At 37.7% G+C, this 15,839-nt stretch overlaps 4 protein-coding genes across 4 annotated transcripts; all 4 read left to right on the forward strand.

Annotated features, from left to right (window-relative positions):
• On the forward strand, nt 3,236-3,840 carry LOC104728631 (defensin-like protein 222). Its single transcript, XM_010447589.2, has 3 exons — nt 3,236-3,284; nt 3,384-3,634; nt 3,769-3,840. Exons 1-3 carry the CDS (start codon nt 3,236-3,238, stop codon nt 3,838-3,840), a joined length of 372 nt encoding a protein of 123 aa, XP_010445891.1.
• Nucleotides 6,975-8,510, forward strand: LOC104728632 (defensin-like protein 222). The gene is made up of 3 exons (XM_010447590.1): nt 6,975-7,027; nt 7,124-7,373; nt 8,457-8,510. The coding sequence occupies exons 1-3, from the start codon at nt 6,975-6,977 to the stop codon at nt 8,508-8,510; spliced, it is 357 nt and encodes a 118-aa protein (XP_010445892.1).
• On the forward strand, nt 10,183-11,790 carry LOC104728634 (defensin-like protein 222). Its single transcript, XM_010447591.1, has 3 exons — nt 10,183-10,235; nt 10,332-10,581; nt 11,737-11,790. Exons 1-3 carry the CDS (start codon nt 10,183-10,185, stop codon nt 11,788-11,790), a joined length of 357 nt encoding a protein of 118 aa, XP_010445893.1.
• On the forward strand, nt 13,403-14,998 carry LOC104728635 (defensin-like protein 222). Its single transcript, XM_010447592.1, has 3 exons — nt 13,403-13,511; nt 13,611-13,861; nt 14,945-14,998. Exons 1-3 carry the CDS (start codon nt 13,463-13,465, stop codon nt 14,996-14,998), a joined length of 354 nt encoding a protein of 117 aa, XP_010445894.1. The 5' UTR covers nt 13,403-13,462.

Here is a 15,839-nt window from a genome sequence, read left to right on the forward strand (position 1 = left end):
GTATTGAATCCTACTAACTGATTAACGTTTACAAATGCATTTCAAGGGTACACAAAGTATCATCTTTTTCGACTTTCCATTTAAGAATTCTACCATCTTTTGTTGTCCATATGAAAGAAATTTATGTAAAGCCATTTTTGTTACTCTATTTCCAGTAATCACTCCCTGAAAAGAATATTTTTGTATGGTTATGTATACTTAGACTTATTAATCAGCAATAATATTGTGCAAGATTTAACTTCAAAGAGCCGTGTTATCTGTTGCTTGAGCATACCGGAAGATCTGTTGCAGGTTAGGCTGGACATCAGAGAGGAATCAAAGATTGAATTTGGATGCTTCTGTCATTGGTCCTGATCTAGTGTCTCTGGCCCGTTTGACATCTCTAGTGGCAGCTAATGTGCTATCACGAGTAACCAAAAGTCCAGTGTTAAATTTTATCTTTGTACATCACACTTCTTTGTGGGACGACATATGTGAGTTAGCTAAAACGGATGAGTATATAAAACGGGTGGGGCGCTTGGCAAGTTCGAGCCCTGAAGAACCATACTCTTGGCGGGACAGATTTTTATGCTACAAAAACTGGGTGGTGATTTCGCTTAATTCTCTGTTGGTGCTCCAACTCCTTCGTGAGCATCATCACACACCTATGGGTGGCCACTCAGAGGTATTGCAAACTTGAAAACGCATCACTCGACAGTTTTATTGGTCGGCTTTGCATCGCGGCTTGAAACAATACGCGGCGGAGTGTGAAGTATGTCAGCAAGCCAATTCCACTTCTCTCACTCCGACAGGGTTACTCCAACCATAACCAAATCCGGAAAAGGTGTGGGAGGAAATGTCAATGGACTTTGTTAATGGGATGCCACGCTCGGATCATCTACGACTATTATGGTTGTTCTCAACAGGCTGACCAAGACGGCTCACCTAGTTCCACTGTCACATCCATATATGGCTAAGAAGGTAGCTGCAAAGTTTGTGGAAGAAGCTGTGAAGATGCATGACCTGCCACGGTCAATCGCCATTGACCGAGACCCCATGTTTGTTAGCTTGTTTTGGCAAGAATTTTAGAAATTGGCCTAAACGAAGCTACGCATGTCGTCGGCATATCACCCTCAGTCGGATGGACAAACTGAGGTCGTAAACTGTTGCATTGAACAGTTCGTGTAGTGCTTTGTTCAAAACCAGCCTACACAATGGAGCTCACTTTTCTCGTGGGCTCAACTTTTGTGTAACACGACCTATCACTGTTCGACGGGATGAATCTGTTTTAAACTCTCTATGGTTGCACCCTACCAACGATTCCATCGTATGAAGTGGGTTCATCGACTTTTGCGGAGGTCGATGAGCAGCTTGCGTCTCGTGATAAGCTATTGGTAAAGCTCAAACACCAACTCCATAAGGCTAACAATAGGTCCAAGCAGCTTCTAGATACCAAGCGGAGGGAAATTCATTTTGAGTGTGGTAGTTGGGTCTACCTCTGTCTCCAACCTTACCGACAGCGTTCTTTCCTTCGCCGCTCATCTCAGAAGCTCGCACATAAGTTATATGGTCCATTTCATTTTGAAGAGCAAGTAGGGGCCGTGGCGTATCGGCTCAAGTTTCCGCTAGGGTCGCGAATTCACTCTGGTTTCACGTATCTCTTTTAAAGCCGCATGTTGGCATGACGGTACCGGCGCAAGGAGAGCTACCGCCACTATGGGGAAAGGCTACTTATACTTACAACCAGAGAGAGCATTTCATCGTCAACAAGTACAGCTTGGGGGTAAGTCACATGTCGAACTGTTGATTAAATGGAAGGGTCTCACTAATGAAGATGCCACCTAGGAGAGTTAGCAACAACTGGCAGATAGCTTCCTGGACTAATCACCGAACCTTGAGGACAAGGTTAGTGTTAGAGGGGAGGGAATTGATGGGCACGACCATGACAAGCGGCATGTACCAGTTACGAGGCCTAATCCACGATACAATGATTAGGCGGTGGAGGAGCCTGGCTGACTTGGTGTTTTGTGTTTTGGTTTTTAAGTTGTTTTAGATAATTCTCGTTGTTGTATTGGAGTTATCTCTTGTTGTTTTCCTTATCTTTTTGGGACTCAATAGCCCACTTCCATATAAAAGTAAAAAAAAAAATAGAAAAGTGGTAGTTTAAACTACCCATTAAAACACTTTTGTGTCTTGTGTTCTTGAAACTCTTATTGGGACTACCTATCAGCTTTGTAAAATATTTGCACCAAAAGGGAACCAAATGCTAAGAAACAGCCATTGAGAGTCTCAAAAATCAAGTTACACAGATAATGGTTTGTATCCGTGAATTGTTTACCAATCCAACTTTAACCATCAAAACACAAACTAAACTGTAATTAAACCGATTACAACTAAACTGAATTTAATTTTCAGGTTCTTCAAAAGCTTTACAACTCTTCAACAAAATTTAATAATGTGTTCAATGAAGATAATTTTTTTTCTTATGAACATAGAAGAAGATTATATATTTATTAATATTTTATAGCTTATTTATATTTGATGCAAAATGAGTAAAGTTGTAAGCCATAAGTTATTAATATCATAAATAAAGAGATAATTAATATTTATAATTAATCACTTTTATGAGTAAGCTCAAATGAAACTTAAATTTTAAATTGAATGGTCGTTTTAACCTTCATTTATAACAAAAACGTTGATTAACTCATAGGTAACATAAGTGAAATTGTATATAAACATACTATTATCCACTAAGAATTACCCACAACGAAAACTTAAACCATTGGCAAAATTTTCAAAATTTTAAATTAAACCGGTTTCACTCCAATTCCCGACATACACACAAATCTTCTATTTTTTTCGGGACACGGGCGTTACAGTGTTCAATAAAGATGTTTTCTTTTCTTTTGAACATAAAAGAAGATGATATCTTTATTAGAATTTATATCATATTTGATACAAAATGAGTAAAGTTGTAAGCCATAAGTTATTTGTATCATAAATAAGAAGATAATTAATATTTATAATAAATCATTTTTATGAATACGTTTAAATGAAACTAACAATTTAAATTGAGTAGTCGTTTTAACCTTCATTTATAAAAAAAATGTTGATTAACTCGTTTGTAACATAAGTAAAATCGTATATAAACATACTATTATCCACTAAGAATTACCCACAACGAAAACTTAAACCATTGGCAAAAGAAATTCAATTTTTTTTTTTTTTGAAATAGTATTGAACTTTCTAAAATAGAATGAAGACAATTGTCATTGTTTTAACTCTTCTATTTCTTGTTTTATCATGTAAGTTTAACCTTTGTTAGTGACGATACTATGTAGATTTTTTTAATTCTCTTGAAATATTAATTTTATAAAATAATATATATTTTATAAATAATATAGGTGCGCCAAATATCAAGGCAAAAGCTTATTTGGAAGAGAACACTCATTCTTTCAATTCAGCAACAAACCCTCAAATTAACTTTAAAATAGATGAACTTCCACCAGATGAACATCTTGGAGTTTCCGCAGCTAAAAACATACTTGGTTTCTGTCAAAAATGTGCACATCATTGTTTGAGAAGAAAACGGATTATTGGTGAATGTAGAAGATTTGTTTGTCATTGCTCCAGACAAGAAATTGGTGTTTGGATTGTAAGATTTTTTTCTAAATACCTACATATAAAATAAATTTTATATAGCAAAAGTAAAACNGGAAGAGAACACTCATTCTTTCAATTCAGCAACAAACCCTCAAATTAACTTTAAAATAGATGAACTTCCACCAGATGAACATCTTGGAGTTTCGGCAGCTAAAAACATACTTGGTTTCTGTCAAAAATGTGCACATCATTGTTTGAGAAGAAAACGGATTATTGGTGAATGTAGAAGATTTGTTTGTCATTGCTCCAGACAAGAAATTGGTGTTGGATTGTAAGATTTTTTTCTAAATACCTACATATAAAATAAAGCAAAAGTAAAATTTTTGGTCAAAATTATCTCTTTTTATTAATTTTATACTACATATTATTTTAATCAACCAAATGTTATATCATCTTTTTTTTGGAAAGTGGTAAGTAACTTTAATAAATCATAAGTTGTTATTGCGTGAATATGATATCATGGAAAGTTGCAGGACATCCATTTCATGTTATCCACAAATTGCAGATCTCACCAAAACAGTCAAGAAAAGCCTAAAAACTCTTAAGAACACACTCTCAAACTTTTCTCCTTTTTTTCAAACTCTCGGGAACGANAAAATTATCTCTTTTTATTAATTTTATACTACATATTATTTTAATCAACCAAATGTTATATCATCTTTTTTTTGGAAAGTGGTAAGTAACTTTAATAAATCATAACTTGTTATTGCGTGAATATGATATGGAAAGTTGCAGGACATCCATTTCATGTTATGCAATTTGTGCAGATCTTACCAAAACAGTCAAGAAAAGCCTAAAACTCTTAAGAACACACTTTCAAACTTTTCTCCTTTTTCTCAAACTCTCGGGAACGGCAAACTCTGAAACTCCACGACCTAGGCCGATTTTTCCTCTTAAATAACTTGGTTTTCTTTAAACTAAACCGAACCAAAACGACAATTAAAACAATTTGGTCAAATCGGAGATTAGTGGTGTCGAACGACACCTCGCGGATGTTACAATTCTCCTCCACCAACAAAGATTCATCCTCAAATCTCGCAGCACCGTCCGTCCGTCAAGGACCTCTGTGCCACCGTCAACATGGCCCGCACGTCCTCCGACCAGACTGAACACCGTCAGCCAAGGTTTCATTTGCAACTTTCGCAACAGCCCGAACACCTTCGACTGAACCCTCGAGGTCTTCCTCTAGCCAATATACTCACATCCTAGACGTTATTTGCTCACAACTCAGTGCTTCCCCCGTCCGCGGTCGCAACCAACGAATCATACCGGCTCGTTATCAGGCTAACCGCCTTAAGCTACGACATCCAGGAAGTCACTCTCATCCACTCCCCCTGCTCTCAGGTTGCAGCCCTCGAGACATAATGGCTCACTGCCGAGCCGCGGCTCACAAAAGCGCGCTCACTGATCATCATCCAAAACAAACATACCACTCCCACTCTCTGGCCACAAAGTCCATCGAGCTATTGGTATCCCACAAGGCCTTGAGCAAACAAGTATGATGCCATCATCGAGTATCTCCCGGTTAGATCTACCTCAATAATTTTCATTTCTAGAAACTTCCATTTTTGAAAAACTTCTATTTTTAGAAACTTTCCACTATTAGCATTGCACTTCACGGAAACGCATATCCCCAACACCACCTCATCTTGGTACTTAGTCGCACAACCAACCACCCCTAAGCGACCAAGTATCAAGAGATATGGGCTGGAATACTCCATTCTCGCTCCAGCCATGGACTACAACTAGGACCAGGCTAGACAAGCTCAATTCGCGGTCTGTTTCTCGAACCACTTCTTGAACCTTGCCTTCATCCTCGCCTCTGGCTCCCAAGTCTGTTCCTCTACTCCATCACTCTCATAGGAATCTCATCAAAAGAATCTTTTCCCATTGAAGTTCCTTGACTCTCCTCTCGAGCAGCCTCAACGGACTCGCCTCCAAAATCATGTGGGGCTGAAGATCCTCAGGAATCTTAGCCAACAACTGATCATCCTCTTGGAGACACTTCCTCAGTATCGACAAATGAAACACTTTGTGGAACGCACGCATGACCTCATGCAACTCAAGCTTGTATGTCACTAGTCCCACTTGCTCAACTACTATGAACGGACCCATGTACCTCGGACTCAAATTAGTCTCTGTCCAAATCACCACATGATCTGTCCTTGTGTTTTGTCCTCACTCACACAGTTCCGACAGTCACTTCTCGGAAGGTCACCCATCCTGAGACTACTCCAGCTCAAGCATGCTTAACTCTGGAGTTCTCTCAGGACCTTTGACCGAAAAGATTAGTGAACTTTGGTGATATTGGTGGCCAAATCAATTCTTTTAAACCTCTCTGAAAGTCTCTGAAACCAGGGTGTCATAGTTCCCGACGTGTTTTTAGGAATATATATATATATAGGATTTTTAGGTTATTATTTAGACCTAAGCTTTATTTTTCCCTGAAACTTTTGAGAGGGAGATATTTAGAGAGATTTTGGAGAGAAGAATCAAGATCCTTCATAGAAGATTTAGAACTTCTTTACTTCTTATTTTAATTTCTTAATGCAATTTATTCAGAATATGATTTGTCTTTCATTGATTATGTATGAGTAGATCTGCTTGTTAGGTTTAGAGTTTCTCATTAGGGATTTCATGGATTGTTATATTGATTGATTGTTTAGATTCATTATCTTACGACCTCTCTCCCCTTTCATCTCTATCATCATGACAACCCTCCACCGTCGTGAAGATAAGACAAAAGGCGTAGAGTATTTTTAAAGGGAACGATAGAGTTTTCCTTGGTTTAATTCGATTAAACAAGAATTAGCTAAACCAAGAATTAATTAAACCAGTCCTCATTTAATTAATAACTCGACCAACTTAATAAACCAACTAAAATTAAACCGGTTTCACTCCAATTCCCGACATACACACAAATCTTCTATTTTTTTCGGGACACGGGCGTTACAGTGTTCAATAAAGACGTTTTCTTTTCTTTTGAACATAAAAGAAGATGATATCTTTATTAGAATTTATATCATATTTGATACAAAATGAGTAAAGTTGTAAGCCATAAGTTATTTGTATCATAAATAAGAAGATAATTAATATTTATAATAAATCACTTTTATGAATACGTTTAAATGAAACTAACAATTTAAATTGAGTAGTCGTTTTAACCTTCATTTATAAAAAAAAGGTTGATTAACTCGTTTGTAACATAAGTAAAATCGTATATAAACATACTATTATCCACTAAGAATTACCCACAACGAAAACTTAAACCATTGGCAAAAGAAATTCAATTTTTTTTTTTTTTGAAATAGTATTGAACTTTCTAAAATAGAATGAAGACAATTGTCATTGTTTTAACTCTTCTATTTCTTGTTTTATCATGTAAGTTTAACCTTTGTTAGTGACGATACTATGTAGATTTTTTTAATTCTCTTGAAATATTAATTTTATAAAATAATATATATTTTATAAATAATATAAGTGCGCCAAATATCAAGGCAAAAGCTTATTTGGAAGAGAACACTCATTCTTTCAATTCAGCAACAAGCCCTCAAATTAACTTTAAAATAGATGAACTTCCACCAGATGAACATCTTGGAGTTTCCGCAGCTAAAAACATACTTGGTTTCTGTCAAGAATGTGCACATCATTGTTTGAGAAGAAAACGGATTATTGGTGAATGTAGAAGATTTGTTTGTCATTGCTCCAGACAAGAAATTGGTGTTTGGATTGTAAGATTTTTTTCTAAATACCTACATATAAAATAAATTTTATATAGCAAAAGTAAAACTTTTGGTCAAAATTATCTCTTTTTATTAATTTTATACTACATATTATTTTAATCAACCAAATGTTATATCATCTTTTTTTTGGAAAGTGGTAAGTAACTTTAATAAATCATAAGTTGTTATTGCGTGAATATGATATCATGGAAAGTTGCAGGACATCCATTTCATGTTATCCACAAATTGCAGATCTCACCAAAACAGTCAAGAAAAGCCTAAAAACTCTTAAGAACACACTCTCAAACTTTTCTCCTTTTTTTCAAACTCTCGGGAACGACAAACTCTGAAACTCCACGACCTAGGCCGATTTTTCCTCTTAAATAACTTGGTTTTCTTTAAACTAAACCGAACCAAAACGACAATTAAAACAATTTGGTCAAATCGGAGATTAGTGGTGTCGAACGACACCTCGCGGATGTTACAATTCTCCTCCACCAACAAAGATTCATCCTCAAATCTCGCAGCACCGTCCGTCCGTCAAGGACCTCTGTGCCACCGTCAACATGGCCCGCACGTCCTCCGACCAGACTGAACACCGTCAGCCAAGGTTTCATTTGCAACTTTCGCAACAGCCCAAACACCTTCGACTGAACCCTCGAGGTCTTCCTCTAGCCAATATACTCACATCCTAGACGTTATTTGCTCACAACTCAGTGCTTCCCCCGTCCGCGGTCGCAACCAACGAATCATACCGGCTCGTTATCAGGCTAACCGCCTTAAGCTACGACATCCAGGAAGTCACTCTCATCCACTCCCCCTGCTCTCAGGTTGCAGCCCTCGAGACATAATGGCTCACTGCCGAGCCGCGGCTCACAAAAGCGCGCTCACTGATCATCATCCAAAACAAACATACCACTCCCACTCTCTGGCCACAAAGTCCATCGAGCTATTGGTATCCCACAAGGCCTTGAGCAAACAAGTATGATGCCATCATCGAGTATCTCCCGGTTAGATCTACCTCAATAATTTTCATTTCTAGAAACTTCCATTTTTGAAAAACTTCTATTTTTAGAAACTTTCCACTATTAGCATTGCACTTCACGGAAACGCATATCCCCAACACCACCTCATCTTGGTACTTAGTCGCACAACCAACCACCCCTAAGCGACCAAGTATCAAGAGATATGGGCTGGAATACTCCATTCTCGCTCCAGCCATGGACTACAACTAGGACCAGGCTAGACAAGCTCAATTCGCGGTCTGTTTCTCGAACCACTTCTTGAACCTTGCCTTCATCCTCGCCTCTGGCTCCCAAGTCTGTTCCTCTACTCCATCACTCTCATAGGAATCTCATCAAAAGAATCTTTTCCCATTGAAGTTCCTTGACTCTCCTCTCGAGCAGCCTCAACGGACTCGCCTCCAAAATCATGTGGGGCTGAAGATCCTCAGGAATCTTAGCCAACAACTGATCATCCTCTTGGAGACACTTCCTCAGTATCGACAAATGAAACACTTTGTGGAACGCACGCATGACCTCATGCAACTCAAGCTTGTATGTCACTAGTCCCACTTGCTCAACTACTATGAACGGACCCATGTACCTCGGACTCAAATTAGTCTCTGTCCAAATCACCACATGATCTGTCCTTGTGTTTTGTCCTCACTCACACAGTTCCGACAGTCACTTCTCGGAAGGTCACCCATCCTGAGACTACTCCAGCTCAAGCATGCTTAACTCTGGAGTTCTCTCAGGACCTTTGACCGAAAAGATTAGTGAACTTTGGTGATATTGGTGGCCAAATCAATTCTTTTAAACCTCTCTGAAAGTCTCTGAAACCAGGGTGTCATAGTTCCCGACGTGTTTTTAGGAATATATATATATATAGGATTTTTAGGTTATTATTTAGACCTAAGCTTTATTTTTCCCTGAAACTTTTGAGAGGGAGATATTTAGAGAGATTTTGGAGAGAAGAATCAAGATCCTTCATAGAAGATTTAGAACTTCTTTACTTCTTATTTTAATTTCTTAATGCAATTTATTCAGAATATGATTTGTCTTTCATTGATTATGTATGAGTAGATCTGCTTGTTAGGTTTAGAGTTTCTCATTAGGGATTTCATGGATTGTTATATTGATTGATTGTTTAGATTCATTATCTTACGACCTCTCTCCCCTTTCATCTCTATCATCATGACAACCCTCCACCGTCGTGAAGATAAGACAAAAGGCGTAGAGTATTTTTAAAGGGAACGATAGAGTTTTCCTTGGTTTAATTCGATTAAACAAGAATTAGCTAAACCAAGAATTAATTAAACCAGTCCTCATTTAATTAATAACTCGACCAACTTAATAAACCAACTAAAATTAAACCGGTTTCACTCCAATTCCCGACATACACACAAATCTTCTATTTTTTTCGGGACACGGGCGTTACAGTGTTCAATAAAGACGTTTTCTTTTCTTTTGAACATAAAAGAAGATGATATCTTTATTAGAATTTATATCATATTTGATACAAAATGAGTAAAGTTGTAAGCCATAAGTTATTTGTATCATAAATAAGAAGATAATTAATATTTATAATAAATCACTTTTATGAATACGTTTAAATGAAACTAACAATTTAAATTGAGTAGTCGTTTTAACCTTCATTTATAAAAAAAAGGTTGATTAACTCGTTTGTAACATAAGTAAAATCGTATATAAACATACTATTATCCACTAAGAATTACCCACAACGAAAACTTAAACCATTGGCAAAAGAAATTCAATTTTTTTTTTTTTTGAAATAGTATTGAACTTTCTAAAATAGAATGAAGACAATTGTCATTGTTTTAACTCTTCTATTTCTTGTTTTATCATGTAAGTTTAACCTTTGTTAGTGACGATACTATGTAGATTTTTTTAATTCTCTTGAAATATTAATTTTATAAAATAATATATATTTTATAAATAATATAAGTGCGCCAAATATCAAGGCAAAAGCTTATTTGGAAGAGAACACTCATTCTTTCAATTCAGCAACAAGCCCTCAAATTAACTTTAAAATAGATGAACTTCCACCAGATGAACATCTTGGAGTTTCCGCAGCTAAAAACATACTTGGTTTCTGTCAAGAATGTGCACATCATTGTTTGAGAAGAAAACGGATTATTGGTGAATGTAGAAGATTTGTTTGTCATTGCTCCAGACAAGAAATTGGTGTTTGGATTGTAAGATTTTTTTCTAAATACCTACATATAAAATAAATTTTATATAGCAAAAGTAAAACTTTTGGTCAAAATTATCTCTTTTTATTAATTTTATACTACATATTATTTTAATCAACCAAATGTTATATCATCTTTTTTTTGGAAAGTGGTAAGTAACTTTAATAAATCATAAGTTGTTATTGCGTGAATATGATATCATGGAAAGTTGCAGGACATCCATTTCATGTTATCCACAAATTGCAGATCTCACCAAAACAGTCAAGAAAAGCCTAAAAACTCTTAAGAACACACTCTCAAACTTTTCTCCTTTTTTTCAAACTCTCGGGAACGACAAACTCTGAAACTCCACGACCTAGGCCGATTTTTCCTCTTAAATAACTTGGTTTTCTTTAAACTAAACCGAACCAAAACGACAATTAAAACAATTTGGTCAAATCGGAGATTAGTGGTGTCGAACGACACCTCGCGGATGTTACAATTCTCCTCCACCAACAAAGATTCATCCTCAAATCTCGCAGCACCGTCCGTCCGTCAAGGACCTCTGTGCCACCGTCAACATGGCCCGCACGTCCTCCGACCAGACTGAACACCGTCAGCCAAGGTTTCATTTGCAACTTTCGCAACAGCCCAAACACCTTCGACTGAACCCTCGAGGTCTTCCTCTAGCCAATATACTCACATCCTAGACGTTATTTGCTCACAACTCAGTGCTTCCCCCGTCCGCGGTCGCAACCAACGAATCATACCAGCTCGTTATCAGGCTAACCGCCTTAAGCTACGACATCCAGGAAGTCACTCTCATCCACTCCCCCTGCTCTCAGGTTGCAGCCCTCGAGACATAATGGCTCACTGCCGAGCCGCGGCTCACAAAAGCGCGCTCACTGATCATCATCCAAAATAAACATACCACTCCCACTCTCTGGCCACAAAGTCCATCGAGCTATTGGTATCCCACAAGGCCTTGAGCAAACAAGTATGATGCCATCATCGAGTATCTCCCGGCTAGATCTACCTCAATAATTTCNACAAGGCCTTGAGCAAACAAGTATGATGCCATCATCGAGTATCTCCCGGTTAGATCTACCTCAATAATTTTCATTTCTAGAAACTTCCATTTTTGAAAAACTTCTATTTTTAGAAACTTTCCACTATTAGCATTGCACTTCACGGAAACGCATATCCCCAACACCACCTCATCTTGGTACTTAGTCGCACAACCAACCACCCCTAAGCGACCAAGTATCAAGAGATATGGGCTGGAATACTCCATTCTCGCTCCAGCCATGGACTACAACTAGGACCAGGCTAGACAAGCTCAATTCGCGGTCTGTTTCTCGAACCACTTCTTGAACCTTGCCTTCATCCTCGCCTCTGGCTCCCAAGTCTGTTCCTCTACTCCATCACTCTCATAGGAATCTCATCAAAAGAATCTTTTCCCATTGAAGTTCCTTGACTCTCCTCTCGAGCAGCCTCAACGGACTCGCCTCCAAAATCATGTGGGGCTGAAGATCCTCAGGAATCTTAGCCAACAACTGATCATCCTCTTGGAGACACTTCCTCAGTATCGACAAATGAAACACTTTGTGGAACGCACGCATGACCTCATGCAACTCAAGCTTGTATGTCACTAGTCCCACTTGCTCAACTACTATGAACGGACCCATGTACCTCGGACTCAAATTAGTCTCTGTCCAAATCACCACATGATCTGTCCTTGTGTTTTGTCCTCACTCACACAGTTCCGACAGTCACTTCTCGGAAGGTCACCCATCCTGAGACTACTCCAGCTCAAGCATGCTTAACTCTGGAGTTCTCTCAGGACCTTTGACCGAAAAGATTAGTGAACTTTGGTGATATTGGTGGCCAAATCAATTCTTTTAAACCTCTCTGAAAGTCTCTGAAACCAGGGTGTCATAGTTCCCGACGTGTTTTTAGGAATATATATATATATAGGATTTTTAGGTTATTATTTAGACCTAAGCTTTATTTTTCCCTGAAACTTTTGAGAGGGAGATATTTAGAGAGATTTTGGAGAGAAGAATCAAGATCCTTCATAGAAGATTTAGAACTTCTTTACTTCTTATTTTAATTTCTTAATGCAATTTATTCAGAATATGATTTGTCTTTCATTGATTATGTCTGAGTAGATCTGCTTGTTAGGTTTAGAGTTTCTCATTAGGGATTTCATGGATTGTTATATTGATTGATTGTTTAGATTCATTATCTTACGACCTCTCTCCCCTTTCATCTCTATCATCATGACAACCCTCCACCGTCGTGAAGATAAGACAAAAGGCGTAGAGTATTTTTAAAGGGAACGATAGAGTTTTCCTTGGTTTAATTCGATTAAACAAGAATTAGCTAAACCAAGAATTAATTAAACCAGTCCTCATTTAATTAATAACTCGACCAACTTAATAAACCAACTAAAATTAAACCGGTTTCACTCCAATTCCCGACATACACACAAATCTTCTATTTTTTTCGGGACACGGGCGTTACAGTGTTCAATAAAGACGTTTTCTTTTCTTTTGAACATAAAAGAAGATGATATCTTTATTAGAATTTATATCATATTTGATACAAAATGAGTAAAGTTGTAAGCCATAAGTTATTTGTATCATAAATAAGAAGATAATTAATATTTATAATAAATCACTTTTATGAATACGTTTAAATGAAACTAACAATTTAAATTGAGTAGTCGTTTTAACCTTCATTTATAAAAAAAACGTTGATTAACTCGTTTGTAACATAAGTAAAATCGTATATAAACATACTATTATCCACTAAGAATTACCCACAACGAAAACTTAAACCATTGGCAAAAGAAATTCAATTTTTTTTTTTTTTGAAATAGTATTGAACTCTCTAAAATAGAATGAAGACAATTGTCATTGTTTTAACTCTTCTATTTCTTGTTTTATCATGTAAATTTAACCTTTGTTAGTAACGATACTATGTAGATTTTTTTAATTCTCTTGAAATATTAATTTTATAAAATAATATATATTTTATAAATAATATAGGTGCGCCAAATATCAAGGCAAAAGCTTATTTGGAAGAGAACACTCATTCTTTCAATTCAGCAACAAACCCTCAAATTAACTTTAAAATAGATGAACTTCCACCAGATGAACATCTTGGAGTTTCCGCAGCTAAAAACATACTTGGTTTCTGTCAAGAATGTGCACATCATTGTTTGAGAAGAAAACGGATTATTGGTGAATGTAGAAGATTTGTTTGTCATTGCTCCAGACAAGAAATTGGTGTTTGGATTGTAAGATTTTTTTCTAAATACCTACATATAAAATAAATTTTATATAGCAAAAGTAAAATTTTTGGTCAAAATTATCTCTTTTTATTAATTTTATACTACATATTATTTTAATCAACCAAATGTTATATCATCTTTTTTTTGGAAAGTGGTAAGTAACTTTAATAAATCATAAGTTGTTATTGCGTGAATATGATATCATGGAAAGTTGCAGGACATCCATTTCATGTTATCCACAAATTGCAGATCTCACCAAAACAGTCAAGAAAAGCCTAAAAACTCTTAAGAACACACTCTCAAACTTTTCTCCTTTTTTTCAAACTCTCGGGAACGACAAACTCTGAAACTCCACGACCTAGGCCGATTTTTCCTCTTAAATAACTTGGTTTTCTTTAAACTAAACCGAACCAAAACGACAATTAAAACAATTTGGTCAAATCGGAGATTAGTGGTGTCGAACGACACCTCGCGGATGTTACAATTCTCCTCCACCAACAAAGATTCATCCTCAAATCTCGCAGCACCGTCCGTCCGTCAAGGACCTCTGTGCCACCGTCAACATGGCCCGCACGTCCTCCGACCAGACTGAACACCGTCAGCCAAGGTTTCATTTGCAACTTTCGCAACAGCCCAAACACCTTCGACTGAACCCTCGAGGTCTTCCTCTAGCCAATATACTCACATCCTAGACGTTATTTGCTCACAACTCAGTGCTTCCCCCGTCCGCGGTCGCAACCAACGAATCATACCAGCTCGTTATCAGGCTAACCGCCTTAAGCTACGACATCCAGGAAGTCACTCTCATCCACTCCCCCTGCTCTCAGGTTGCAGCCCTCGAGACATAATGGCTCACTGCCGAGCCGCGGCTCACAAAAGCGCGCTCACTGATCATCATCCAAAATAAACATACCACTCCCACTCTCTGGCCACAAAGTCCATCGAGCTATTGGTATCCCACAAGGCCTTGAGCAAACAAGTATGATGCCATCATCGAGTATCTCCCGGTTAGATCTACCTCAATAATTTTCATTTCTAGAAACTTCCATTTTTGAAAAACTTCTATTTTTAGAAACTTTCCACTATTAGCATTGCACTTCACGGAAACGCATATCCCCAACACCACCTCATCTTGGTACTTAGTCGCACAACCAACCACCCCTAAGCGACCAAGTATCAAGAGATATGGGCTGGAATACTCCATTCTCGCTCCAGCCATGGACTACAACTAGGACCAGGCTAGACAAGCTCAATTCGCGGTCTGTTTCTCGAACCACTTCTTGAACCTTGCCTTCATCCTCGCCTCTGGCTCCCAAGTCTGTTCCTCTACTCCATCACTCTCATAGGAATCTCATCAAAAGAATCTTTTCCCATTGAAGTTCCTTGACTCTCCTCTCGAGCAGCCTCAACGGACTCGCCTCCAAAATCATGTGGGGCTGAAGATCCTCAGGAATCTTAGCCAACAACTGATCATCCTCTTGGAGACACTTCCTCAGTATCGACAAATGAAACACTTTGTGGAACGCACGCATGACCTCATGCAACTCAAGCTTGTATGTCACTAGTCCCACTTGCTCAACTACTATGAACGGACCCATGTACCTCGGACTCAAATTAGTCTCTGTCCAAATCACCACATGATCTGTCCTTGTGTTTTGTCCTCACTCACACAGTTCCGACAGTCACTTCTCGGAAGGTCACCCATCCTGAGACTACTCCAGCTCAAGCACGCTTAACTCTGGAGTTCTCTCAGGACCTTTGACCGAAAAGATTAGTGAACTTTGGTGATATTGGTGGCCAAATCTATTCTTTTAAACCTCTCTGAAAGTCTCTGAAACCGGGGTGTCATAGTTCCCGACGTGTTTTTAGGAATATATATATATATAGGATTTTTAGGTTATTATTTAGACCTAAGCTTTATTTTTCCCTGAAACTTTTGAGAGGGAGATATTTAGAGAGATTTTGGAGAGAAGAATCAAGATCC

Source organism: Camelina sativa, chromosome 11 (genome assembly GCF_000633955.1).
Source record: "Camelina sativa cultivar DH55 chromosome 11, Cs, whole genome shotgun sequence".
Lineage (NCBI taxonomy): Eukaryota > Viridiplantae > Streptophyta > Magnoliopsida > Brassicales > Brassicaceae > Camelina > Camelina sativa.